This window comes from Thalassophryne amazonica, chromosome 2, assembly GCF_902500255.1.
Source record: "Thalassophryne amazonica chromosome 2, fThaAma1.1, whole genome shotgun sequence".
Taxonomy (NCBI): Eukaryota; Metazoa; Chordata; class Actinopteri; order Batrachoidiformes; family Batrachoididae; genus Thalassophryne; species Thalassophryne amazonica.
Window position 1 is genome coordinate 104,013,887 of NC_047104.1, and position 13,099 is coordinate 104,026,985.

At 43.2% G+C, this 13,099-nt stretch overlaps 1 protein-coding gene across 1 annotated transcript in view; it reads left to right on the forward strand.

The window, feature by feature from the left end:
- The first annotated feature begins 571 nt into the window (after positions 1-571).
- Positions 572-13,099, forward strand: part of stk33 (serine/threonine kinase 33) — a 57,119-nt gene continuing 44,591 nt past the window's right edge. Inside the window, 2 exon segments of the mRNA XM_034163290.1 lie at positions 572-823; positions 1,380-1,493. Of these exon segments, the coding sequence (XP_034019181.1) occupies positions 776-823; positions 1,380-1,493 (162 nt within the window). The 5' untranslated portion in view covers positions 572-775.

A 13,099-nucleotide genomic window follows, 5' to 3' on the forward strand; every position in this document is an offset into this window, starting at 1 on the left:
GGTGGTGAACCCACAGGAGGGCGGGCCCACGTCGCTCTTTCGGCTGAGCCCGGACGGGCCCCATGGGCTAAGGCCCGACCACCAGGCACTCGCGCGAGCCCCAACCCCAGGCCTGGCTCCAGGGTGGGACCCCGGTTCTGCCATACCGGGCGACGTCTCGGTCCTTGATCTTTTACTGGTCATGGAGGTTCACAGTTTCTGGAAAAAATTGATGCAGCAAAGCTCCAAATCGTTCAGACATTTATTCGCAATAAAAATCCGACAAGAGGGGTGGACCACTGCTCACACAAAGCCTGCTCACAGGCGAATGATGCAACCGACAGGCGTGAAAAAACTCACGCATGCGCACGAAGGTTCAAGCTTGGCTGATGCAATCACACGTGATTCAAATCCATATGGTTTTTGCAAAAAATAAAAAGGTCCGATACTTTTCTAACAGACCTCGTCTCAGGCAGACACTAAAATCTTTTCCTCTATGTGATTGGGAGAATTACCACTGTAAGATTAGTTCCCTTTCTGAAAACATGTACATCCACAAACTGCATGGATGACTGATTACCATTTTATTCAATAAATTTAATTTCAGTTGTTTAAAAATTAGCTAAATGCAGTTCAATTAAGAAGGTTTTTCATCAAGGACAGTTCTGCAATTCCATGCTCTGCCATTGAGTTTCAGACAGATGATGACTGATTTTTGTTTCCATCTTTAGATGACACAAACAGATGTTAATGGCCCAGAACTGAAAAGGGTGTTCATGCAAAACCAAAGGAAACGATGAGGAACGTGCCACACACTCGTCTGGCAGATGATACTGACATCAAGGTATATAGAACATCCCCAACAGTTTCTCCTACAGTGTGACATCGTGACACAGCTGAAAATGTCAGTCACTGTGCATAGAATGCTCCATCTGCAGTGGAGGAAAATCAAGCTTGAATTTGCTCCTACGCACACCCCTTTCATTGGGGAATTTGATTACTCCCTTTGCCAAATCCAGAGCAGCCAGTGCTCAGCGTTGCATGCACATAGATAATGATCAAGTTAATTAGACCTGAGATTGAATGAACTGCGGCAGCAACTTAATCATTTGTAACTTGATTAGAAATACTATTTTCTGCAACTCGAGACTGGAGTGCTTCATTTCCTCTCAGAATTCTGAAAAGAAATGCTTCTCTTTCATTTATGCTTGAAATTAGGGTTTACTTCAGAATATAGGTCTTGAACTAATGCATAATGTTTTTGAAGTAATTGATGTTAAAGTCTTAAACACATATGTCCCCTCCAAACCCAAGGGAAATCATGTACAGGACTCTTTCTAACTGAGGGAGAACACGTTAAGATTACATGGCTATTAATGTTTTCCTTCTTATCCTCACAGGAAATCTATACATTTGAAAAGAAATTGGGTCAGGGTGGCTTTGGGACCGTCTTTGCAGCCACCCACATTGAGAAACAAACTAAATGGGCTATTAAAGTGATTTGCAAACCAGAGGTGAGTGCATATGGAATATATACAGTATGTGTGTGTATGTCACAATGTTAAGTCTATGCAAAAAGTGATGAGGAGGTAGCTCTATAATGCCTCAGTTGCACCAGACTGCAGCACGACCAAAATTTGCGTATTTGTTACAATCCCTTTACTATGATGTTGCAACCGTGAATCCATGAATTGGGCACATTGAAGACCACGACCAGATCCTGTGGCCAGCCGCAGTCAGTTGGGCACATTGAAGACCACATCAAGATCCTGCGGCCAGCCACAGTCAGTTGCGCAATCAGATAGCATTGAAATGGCCATAAGAAGGAATCTGGCAGTAAGTCGCCTTCTATGGGTGTGCAAGTTCATTTAAAAATAAGGGTTTACAGTCATCTTTGTCTGTTTTGGATGTGTGATAATTATTTGTGGTATTTGGTTCATTTGATTTTTACTCGAGACCAAAATATGGCCATTGGGTATTACGAAGACTTTGTGTCTGTCCATCTGTCCGTCTGTTTGTGCTCAGCATAAGTCCCGTCATATTACTGCCAGGGTCTTCAAATTCACAGGGGTATTCTTGGGACAAAGACCTTGGACAAGTTCAATGTTGGCTAACATTGACCTATTTTAAGAGATCAAAAGGTCACATTGTATTTCCTATTTTTATGCTCATATGGCCACAACTATATTAGCATTGCGTTATATTTGTTATTCTAAAGCCAAATTGACACTTGCACGAATTTTGGCTCTGCACTGTTGTGCAATTCGTTGTGCCAGTGTGTGTCATTTAGATGGTACGCTTGAAAAGCCACCTTGACACATGCACAGATTTGATCCCCGGACTGGCACGTAATCTTGTGTGCCAATGAATAAATTCATTGTAAATTGTGCGAGGCCCTGCTCGCAATGACACGCATTGACACACAGTGCTTGTGAATAGATTGCCTAATGTTCATGACTAGTTTATAATAGAGTCTCTTTATACAGAGAGGAACAACATGACGAGCCGGAAAAAAAGTCATATAATGTGATGCCAAAATAGGGGTCGCGGTTAAACTATCTGCATGTAAATCCAGCTAGACATCAAAATTGAGTGGTAAATTTAGTGTTCAGTCCCATGTACAGTAAACCGTGATCGCATAAACCGGATGTTTTTGTATGGTTTTCCATGTAATAAACACTGTGTATATAATGGATTTTGCATAACGGATTTTCGCTTACATCAGATAAAATGTCCTGTGTTGATCGCATTGTATTTCCATTAAAAACCACTCTCATACATGCCCAGTAATAGAGGTACAAAATTAAAGTTCAGCTCTGACATTTGCCGATTCAAGGAAAGTGGGACCGGAGTCATTTCTATGATTAAAGTCCCGTTTATTTTTTTTCAAACTGTGCTCAGACACGGACCCGCAGCCTGACGTACACCTGTAAAATCAGACTCCTCAAAAGGCTGTGATTTGACACTTTTCTGCTTTCACTCTTTCCTGTCATATTTTAATAGTTTTTGCAGTGTGCACACTGATTAGGATAAAATACGTTTGGCAGAAAAATCCGCACATTTACAACACTGAGTCAGAAAAAGAAGAAATTGTACTTACCTTTGAATTGGAGGTGATGATTGTTGAAAGAAAAGCTTTTTGAGGGACAAATGAATCCAGAATAAAGCATAATCCAGCGACGGAGAACGTTAAAACTGTCATGCACGTTAACATCATTGCATGACACGGAGTTCCAGAGTTTCAGAAGCATAAATCTGGCTTTAAATTAATTAAATAAATCATCATATATTTCTAAATTTGACAGCTTAACTATTTTTATATTTATTTTGATAGTACCTGTACCTGGATGTGTTGCTGTATGTGGTTAACTGATAAAAAAAAAAGTTGAAAACATAAAAAGTTAGTTCAGTAGTTCAGCACAATTGACCTCATAATGGCACCATGTTCTCAGTTGTTGCTACTCTCTGTATAAAGGGACTCAAGTTTACGCAAGTGGCAAAAAATGTATGCATGCCAGTAATTTTTAACATTTCAAAATTTTACAAGAAATTTACTCATTGGCACGCAAGATTGTTTGCCAGTACAGGGATCAAATTCATGCAAGTGTCATGGTGGCTTTAGTAGGACCAAAGCAGTTGCTCACCCCTCTGGTTTGTTTGAGGTTCCTTCCACAAACACACACAAGAGAGGTTTTCCTTACCACTGGTACCTATGTGCTTGTGCATGGGAGTGGGTAAAGTTAGACCTTCCCCTTGTGAAAACCTTGGGGTGACTTATGTTGTGATTTGGGGCTTTATAAATAAATTGAATTGAAAGGCCTTAATTGGTATTAAAATGTATTAAGTCAGTCTTTCAAACATCTTAAAAATGGCAAGACATGGAAAATACGATTTTATTCATGTTTTATTTTTACATTGCAATTGACGATATCAAAGTAAATGGCAGTATCTGTTTTTTTTTTTATTCAGTAACAGCCTTTCAAGATAGTGGAACTGACAAATCTCTTGTTTGTAGTGCAGCAGATAACCAAAACAATCGTTCAGTTTGTGATAAAAGCATGAAATTTGGTACACATATAGCCAAAGGCATACCAAAAAGATTTGGATATGGAGGCATTATGAATTTTCAACATGGCGCCCATGGCAGCCATTTTTCAAAATGGCCACCAGCAACGCCTGTTTTCTTATGAGTGACGGACATAATATGATATTTTAGACATTTTACCATATATTGTACTTGGTAAATGTCTATAGGATAATTGAAAAGTTGTCATTTCATATTCAAGATGGCCACCATTTCCCAAGATGGCAGCCGTCACTTGTATGATGGTCTGATATGTATGATCTCGGTGTCAAATCAGTCATCGTTTATGATGCAGAATTCAAATTCTGAACTTAAAATTGGCCAGAAGCATCCTTCTACCTCACAACTGAACATGACCACTGTTTCTCTCAAAATGGCAGCCATATGGCCCACAATAAAATGTATAATTGCATGTAAATAGAGCTATTACGAGGTCTATTCGAAAAGTATCCGACCTTATTATTTAAAAAAAAAAACATATGGATTTGAATCACGTGTGATTGCATCAGACAAGCTTGAACCCTCATGTGCATGCGTGAGTTTTTTCATGCCTGTCGGTTGCGTCATTCGCCTGTGAGCAGGCTTTGAGTGAGGTGTGGTCCACCCCTCTTGGCGGATTTTTTTTGCGAATAAATGTCTGAACGATTTGGAGCTTTGCTGCATCAGTTTTTTTCCAGAAACTGTGAGAGACCTCCAGGTGGACACTGTTCGAAAAATTAATATGGCTTTCAGGGACGATTTTATGGGGATTAAACAGATTACGGAGTGTTACTGCCGCTTTAAGGACGGCCCACAACTGCTGAGAGCGCGGCGTGCTCCCAGCCCCCATCGACAGGCTCACACCCCGCTGAAACAACCAGATCATTTCCAACGTGAAGGCTTTGTTGATCCGGGACCTCATCTGACTTTCACAAAAAGGCAGAAGATGTGGACATCAGCACTTTTTCGGTACATTCCACCATTACAGGAGTTTTTTTCATGGAAAGAAAAGCGGAGGGACGCGCCACGGAGCCGTTCATTACGCAGGACAAAACCACCTCGGTGTTGGTCTCACAGGACAGCTTTCAGGTGGATTTCAGACGGATTCCGGTTGCTTTCCAGTCGTGTGAATATCCGATTGTGATTGTGCATGAGCTGGACATGCCAGAACATGTCCCGTGAGGCTTCATCACGGCGTTGCTTTGCGCCGAGCGGCTGCACCACGACACGCGGAACTCCTCCGCACGTCTATCTTAGTGTGCCGAAAAAGTGCTGATGTCCACGTCTTTTCACAATTCCTGTGCTAGTCAGATGACATACCGGATCAAGACAGCATCCAGTTTAAAAATGAACGGTACATTTCACTGTTACAGGAGTTTTTGTCATGGAAAGAGAAGCAGCTCCACCGCGTGTCGCGGTGCAGCCGCTCGGCGCAAAGCAACGCCGTGATGAAGCCTCACGGGACATGTTCTGGCATGTCCAGCTCATGCACAATCACAATCGGATATTCACACGACTGGAAAGCAAACAGAATCCGTCTGAAATCCACCTGAAAGCTGTCTTGTGAGACCAACACCAAGGTGGTTTTTTTTCCGCGTAATAAACGGCTCCGTGGCGCGTCCCTCCGCTTTTCTCTCCATGAAAAAAAAACTCCTGTAACGGTGGAATGTACCGAAAAAGTGCTGATGTCCGCATCTTCTGCCTTTTTGTGAAAGTCAGGCGAGGTCCCGGATCAACAAAGCCTTCACGTTGGAAACGATCTGGTTGTTTCAGCGGAGTGTGAGCCTGTCGATGGGGGCTGGGAGCGTGCCGCACTCTCAGCAGTTGAGGGCAGTCCTTAAAGCAGCAGTAACACTCCGTAATCTGTTTAATCCCCAATAAATCGTCCCTGAAAGCCATATTAATTTTTCGAACGGTATCCACCTGGAGGTCTCTCACAGTTTCTGGAAAAAAATTGATGCAGCAAAGCTCCAAATCGTTCAGACATTTATTCGCAATAAAAATTTGCCAAGAGGGTGGACCACACCTCACTCAAAGCCTGCTCACAGGCGAATGACGCAATCAACAGGCATGAAAAAACTCACGCATGCGCACGAGGGTTCAAGCTTGTCTGACGCAATCACACGTGATTCAAATCCATATGGTTTTTTAAAAAAATAATAAGGTCGGATACTTTTCTAATAGACCTCGTATACATTTTATTGGAATTAAAATGTTGAACAATAAAGTAAAAATCCCCATATCTGCAAGAACTGAACCATTCAATGAATGGAAATGTAATAGAGTGGATGTCAAAGCACAGCCAGGGCACACTGGCGACACCACTGCTGTGAAACTCAGCATGGGGTTCAGTGCCAGCTAAATACACTCCTCTAGTCTTAATAATGCCATATTTTCTGTAATGTGCTGGTTGTGGTGATAGTTTAGTAGTAGTGTAGTTTAGTTTCCTAAATGCTATCTAATGTTAGCCCCACATCTACTTAATAGTTTATTAATTTAGATGTAGTTAGATAGCCGCACCTGAATGGACAGGATGTGCCAGCGTGGGAGAGCCGAGCCAAGGGTAATGGGGCTTTATATGACTTTCATATTGTTACCCGGATGGTGTACAGATCGCACAGGAATGAAATGGCATTGGATGAACGATCGGACTAGGTGTAGGGCAGTTTTCTTGTCCGAACCTAGTTGTATCCCATACACAAATGTGTTACTGTTGTCCCTGGTAGTAAATGGTGGTAAAAGGATAAACCCTCGGCCTTTACTGCAAACATTTTTTTTTTTTTGAGAAAATGTCAAAGAAATTACAACTTGTGAATTTTGATGGTCAAGGACCATCAACCTTTTGCACAGCCAAGACTGACTGGAAGCTCTGTATTATTTGCCAAGAGCACACAACAGAGGCATTGAGATGTCCTTTGCAGTCTAAGCAAGAAGACAAGGGGAGTGGATATACTTCACTTGCAGAGCATCTAATCCAATTCAATGAACTTGGCCAGCTCCCTTCAACATTTCCTTTTGGAAAACTGGATGAGGGTTATGGTATTGAAGCAACCATGGTTGTGAACAAAGCTCAATATCATCATACATGTAGGCTGAAGTACAATGAAACCATGTTGAAAAGGGCAAAAAAGCGAGCATGCAGTGAAAGTCCTGATCAACAGTCAGAATCCAAACTCAGAAGATCCCAACCAAGTCGGACTCCTGAAATGAGACAAGACATCTGTTTCTTCTGCAGACAGCCTGCTGGCAATGAAGGCCTTCATGAGGCTGCAACATTTCAAGTAGACAATCGGGTGCGTGCTGCTGCAGCCCTGCTACAAGACACAAAATTACTTGGACGACTTAGTGCTGGGGACATGGTGGCAGTTGAAGCAAAGTATCACTCCAGATGCCTAGCAGGTCTTTATAATCGACATCGGCACTGCTCTTGTCAAAGCCTGTGAGCAGGATAACAATGAAGATGCTATGCACATTGCACGTGCTGCACAGATAGTCCGCCGTCATGTTTGGTGAGGCAAAACCATTTAATGGTTTTCCTGAACACTGCCAAGAGGACTCTGTGCCACAGCTGTTGCTTACCCTTGTTAACATGGTACTAGAGGGACCCAGTATCAAAGTCCAGATGGAAGAAGCAACATCTCCTGCAGCACTTACAATTGCTCAGTTGCTAAAATTCAACAGTGTTAAGCACAAGCGGGCACCAGACAGAACTGCTTTTGTCCGACACAGTACTGCACAGGAGACACCAGTTCCATTATACGTGGGACTGATGCTGCATGCCCACACACGTAAAAGGGAACTTGTCGATAAAATGGCACATCTGGGCCTGAGCGTATCCTATGATCGTGTTTTTCAGATTTCAACTCAGATGGGGAACCAAGTCTGCCAGCAGTTTCATAGCGAACAAGTGGTGTGCCCTCCACAGTTGCACAGTCATGTGTTTACCACTGCTGCAGTTGACAATATTGATCATAATCCCAGTTCCACAACAGCTAGGGATTCTTTCCATGGCGCAGCAATCTCTTTGTTCCAGCATCCATCTTTTGTTGGTGAAGGGACTGATCGAAGCCTCCTGGCACTCAGTGGACCTGCAGGAGGATGTTCCAAGACCATTGACCGCTTGCCAGCATACTACACTGAGGTTCCCCCTGTTGCTAGCAATATCAAGGTCTCACAGGTTCCAGAAACCAGGCTAGAATCACTCACTAGAGATGGAATTAGCCAGTATACCAAGGAAGAGTACCAGTGGCTAGACAATGCAAGTGAGGTCATTGAAAACAAAAGCACTGCAGACTCCTTGGATACCTCTTGGGCTGCCTTCCATGCTAGCCATCAGACACCAGGAATTCGTGCCACATGTTCCACTGCTCTCCTTCCACTGTTTCAGGAGAGTGCTCACACTGTGGCCATGATTAAGCATTCACTTGATGTCATAGTAAGGCTGTGGAACACTTGAATCCTGGCCAAAGTCCAGTGGTCCCATTTGACCAACCATTATACACCCTGGCAAAACAAATCCAGTTCAAATGGCCAGAAAAATATGATTAAGACAAGCTGGTGGTTATGTTTGGTGGACTGCATATTGAGATGGCGGCATTGAAGATGTTGGGGAACTGGTTACAAGGAAGCGGTTGGGTTGAAGCACTAGTGCAAGCTGACATCTCATCTCCAGGGAAAGCTGACTCCTTCCTTAAAGCAGCCCATGTAACTCGCACCAGGAGAGCCCATCAAATTACAGCAACAGCTCTGTATGTTCTGCAGCACCGGGCTTATGACAACTATTGTCAAACACAAACAGATCAAGTGCCACTTGCATTTGAAGTTTGGTGCAGCAGGAGAGCAGAAAACATCCCACAATTTCAGTACTGGTCTATTGTTCTTGAATTAGAGCTGCTCATGCTAGTATTTGTGCGGTCATTGCAAGAGGGATGTTTCTCCATGTACCTTGATGCACTAACAGAACTAGTCAAGTGGTTTCATGCAATGGATCATACCAATTATGCAAGATGGATTCCAGTTCACCTGAGGGACATGGCTGAACTACCAAGGACACACCCGTGCGTAGCTCAAGCGTTCAGGGAAGGCAAGTTCAGTCTAGAAGACCAATAATGTGTTTTCCTCCATGGCCATTGACCAGGCTTATGAGCAGATGAATGCTTGCATCAAAGGAGATGGTGGTGCTGTGGGCCTCACTGATAACCCATCTGCACTATTGCGATGGATGGTAGCAGGACCAGAAGTAGCCCGATCCATACAGGAATTTGAGATTAGTTAAAAAAAAATCAGATAACACACTTCACCATGATCAAACAACAAGTGCCCAGATCTCATTCATCAAAGATGTACGGTCTTTGGTCAGTGCAATGGAACATTTTGGAAATCCATTTGAAGAGGAAAGCAAGGACTTGGTTGTTCTCCACTCAAAGGAACTTGTTGGACCTTCAGCTGCTGAGGCAGTTAGAAAGGTGAAACAGACAGGAGAGCAACAATTTGACGCTTTCACAAAAGAACGCATTGTTGAGAGAATAAAACCAGTGGATGACACCATACCAAGAAACAAGCGGCAGGTGTTCGGTACTTCAACCAGGAGGACACTATCAAAACCAAAACAGAAACTGGTTTCTCTCAAACAGGATATGGCACTCTTTTCAAGACTATTTATTGCTTGCCAGACCAGGGATGGAAACTTAGATGAATTCTTTCGACACGAGAACCAACCGTGTCCACCAGCGCTGTCTGATGGGGGAGGTCTCCACCTGGGACAGAAGAGTGATCTGCTTCCATGCCTGGAAAAAGTTCACAGTGCTTACTCAGAAAGTCCAAAGGCTACCTGTACCATTGTAGATGGGGCAGCCATCATCCAGATGCTGAAACCAAGTTCAGTAAAAACCTTCAGTGACTATGCCCATGTGATCTTCAGCCCATATCTGACCAGAAAACATGAAAGTGTGTCCAGGCTTGATCTGGTGTGGGACCGCTACTTGTCTGTTTCTCTGAAAGCTGCTACAAGAGCAAAGCGTGGAACTGGGATTCAGAGATGTGTGTTAGGTGATGCAGCCATTCCCAGGAACTAGGGATGTGTACCTTTCACATCTGAATCGATACGATACCGATACTCGGTACCTGCGAATCGATACCGGTATTTTTCGGTACCTGTTTTCGATACTTTTTTGGGGGGATATGTGTTTGGTAATTAAAAGTTATTTTGTATATTTAAAAAAATAGTCCAAACTTTGGAATTTTGAACATTTATAAGTGAAATAACTCCAACATAGACCTTGAGAAAAACATGTGATAAAGTAAATAACTCAAAAATAAATAGATTCAAAATAAATAACTGTATAAAATAACAGTATAAAATGTTTCACATCAGTGTCTGCTGGCTTTACAGTAACAAACAACTTTCAAAATAAATAACTGTATAAAATGTTTCACATTAGTGTCTGCTGACTAACAACTTTTAAAGGATACACACATTTTTAACAGTTCTTTTTAAGGAACATGAGCATGTTGACTTTTTCTGGCAAGAGCCGAGGCCGTTCCACGCTGACTATGTCCCCAGCTGTCGAGACCACTCTTTCAGAAGGAGTGGAAGAGGCCTGCACACAAGAGATATTTTTTGGCCAAACTTGCCAGCATTGGCATTTGGTCATTCTTCTGCCGCCACCACCACAGGAGGGGATTGGTGGAGCTTAGGACTGCTGGAAAGCTCCTGTAGGTCTGCAGCTCTTTCTTTACCTTTTCAGTCACTGAGGGAGTAGTGACATCTGCCTCAGTTGGCATTAGCAGGGCCTGGTCTTCGTCCTCAAAGAGCTGACCAAGTGCTGAAAGCTTCTTTCTTTTTACAGGTGCTGCTGCCTCTTCTCCTTCATATTCGTCATCTTGCAGCACATTTCTTTCTGTCTTCTCTGCCTCCTCTTCCTCATGGGTCACCACTCCACCCTTAAAAATATAGCATACACAACAAGTAATTAAAACAATGTTTGCATTACAACAGAACACACAAGTCTACTTTATGCCCCAGAGTGAACAAACCTTGTTTGCACTTAGTGCCACAGCTGCATTTTCTAGGCGGGTCCAAACAGCCTCATCATGCACCTAGCCTTTGAAGCGTGGATCTAGCGCTGTAGCCTCCTCAAGGAAGAGTGGAAGCTCTTTATTTGCTTCCTCCTATAAAAGAACATAAAATTATTTGGTGATCAATTCTAAATGTGAACAGTTGGATGGCAAAATTAATTGAATGATTTACATACTGTGTAGCGGCAGGAGAGGTCACCCCAGACCTTCTCCTTGATGGCTCTTCTGAATGCAGAGTCTTCATCTGTCACCTCGAACTTGGCCCTCAGTTTGTCCAGGATGGGGAGGATCTGCCCTGCTGTAGCGTTCTTGTCAGAGGAGACTACAAGTGTGGATGTGTATAGGACTTTCATGGTGTCCACAAAGTCCTCACACATGCTTATGTCATCATCTGACACCCTCTCTAACCTAGGAGCAAAATACAAAGTATATATGGATAAGGATGTTTTGTGTCAGCAGGATACTTGTAATTAAATTTTTGTCATCTCTTTACTATTGGACTTATTTTTTTAAATCAGTTTATACCTGTCTCTGCCCATGGCCTTCTTTATGCGTGGGTCCCTTGCAGCAGCCTGGATGGCAGGGTACTGTTCAGTGAATCGCTCTACCATCAGGAAGAGACTGTTCCACCTGGTTCTCACATCCAGTATGAGGGAGTGCTCATCAAGGCCTTAAAGAAGACAAAGACAGAGTTTTGTCCCAGTTAAATGTAGTTGAAAGAAGAGTACAAATAAAATATGTATTTAGATATATTACCATTACAAGATTTTTTTATTCTTCTACAAATTGGCCTTCTTTCACCCACCGAGGAGTTTCTGTTTCTCTTTCAGAACAGGCTTTGCAAGGCTATTTCTTCTAAGCCACAGCACAACAGCGCGTATCCTCCCAGACCAACTGGATATGTTTTTCACAGTGTACAGTTTTTGAGCTGCAATGTTGAGGGTGTGTGCGAAACACCCCATCTTCAACACCCTCATCTTCTTGACAGCTACTTCCATGTTAGCAGCGTTGTCAACAGTAACAGCTACCACTTTGGATTTGACTTCAAAGTCATCTAGGATGCCATCTATTACTTCTGCTACAACGGGCCCTGTCTGTGAGACATACACTGCCCTTGTATGGAGGACTTTCTCCCTCAGCTCCGCCTCCACTACATAGTGAACAGTGACAGTGATGTAGTGGTCTTGAGCCACACTACTCCACAGGTCAGCTGTCACTGCAACGTTGTCTACTCCTTTCAGTTTCTCCTTTACGTTACTTTTTTCCACACTGTACCAAACTGGTACTAGTGTGTTGCAAAGTTCATTTCGGTTAGGGGGGGTTGTGTTTCGGATTGAGAGCCCTTGTCATCTCCCTGTTGTGAAAAAATAATAATAAAAGCAATAATAATAATGATAATAATAATAGTGGCTCAGACTCTACAACCAGAAGACGAGCTTTGGTTGACTTTCAGAACTGGAAAGAGTTTCCGATACTTAGCAGCCCATGAAATTGCAGCAGGGCTAGGATCTGAGAAAGCACGTGCGCTACCACTGTTCCATGCAGTGACGGGTTGCGACACTGTGTCAAGCTTTGTTGGCCATGGGAAAAAGACTGCATGGGCTGTATGGACTGTATTTCCTGAGCTTACGCATGCCCTGTTGAAACTGTCTTCAGCCCCAACTGAGATACCACAAGAGGTAATGGCCACAATTGAGAGGTTTGTTATCCTACTCTATGACCGAACCAGCACATGCACAGAAATAGATATGGCAAGAAGGAAGTTATTCGCCAAGACGCACAATGCAGAATCAATCCCTCCGACCAAGGCTGCCCTGGAAGAGCATGTCAAGAGAGCAGTATACCAAGGAGGTCACGTGTGGGGTCAAGTGCTGGTTTCAACACCAGAACTACCTTCACCGTGCAAATGGGGTTGGTCAAAGACATCTGAGGGAGACTGTGAACCCTTCTGGACATGCCTACCAGATGCAGGCCAGTCCA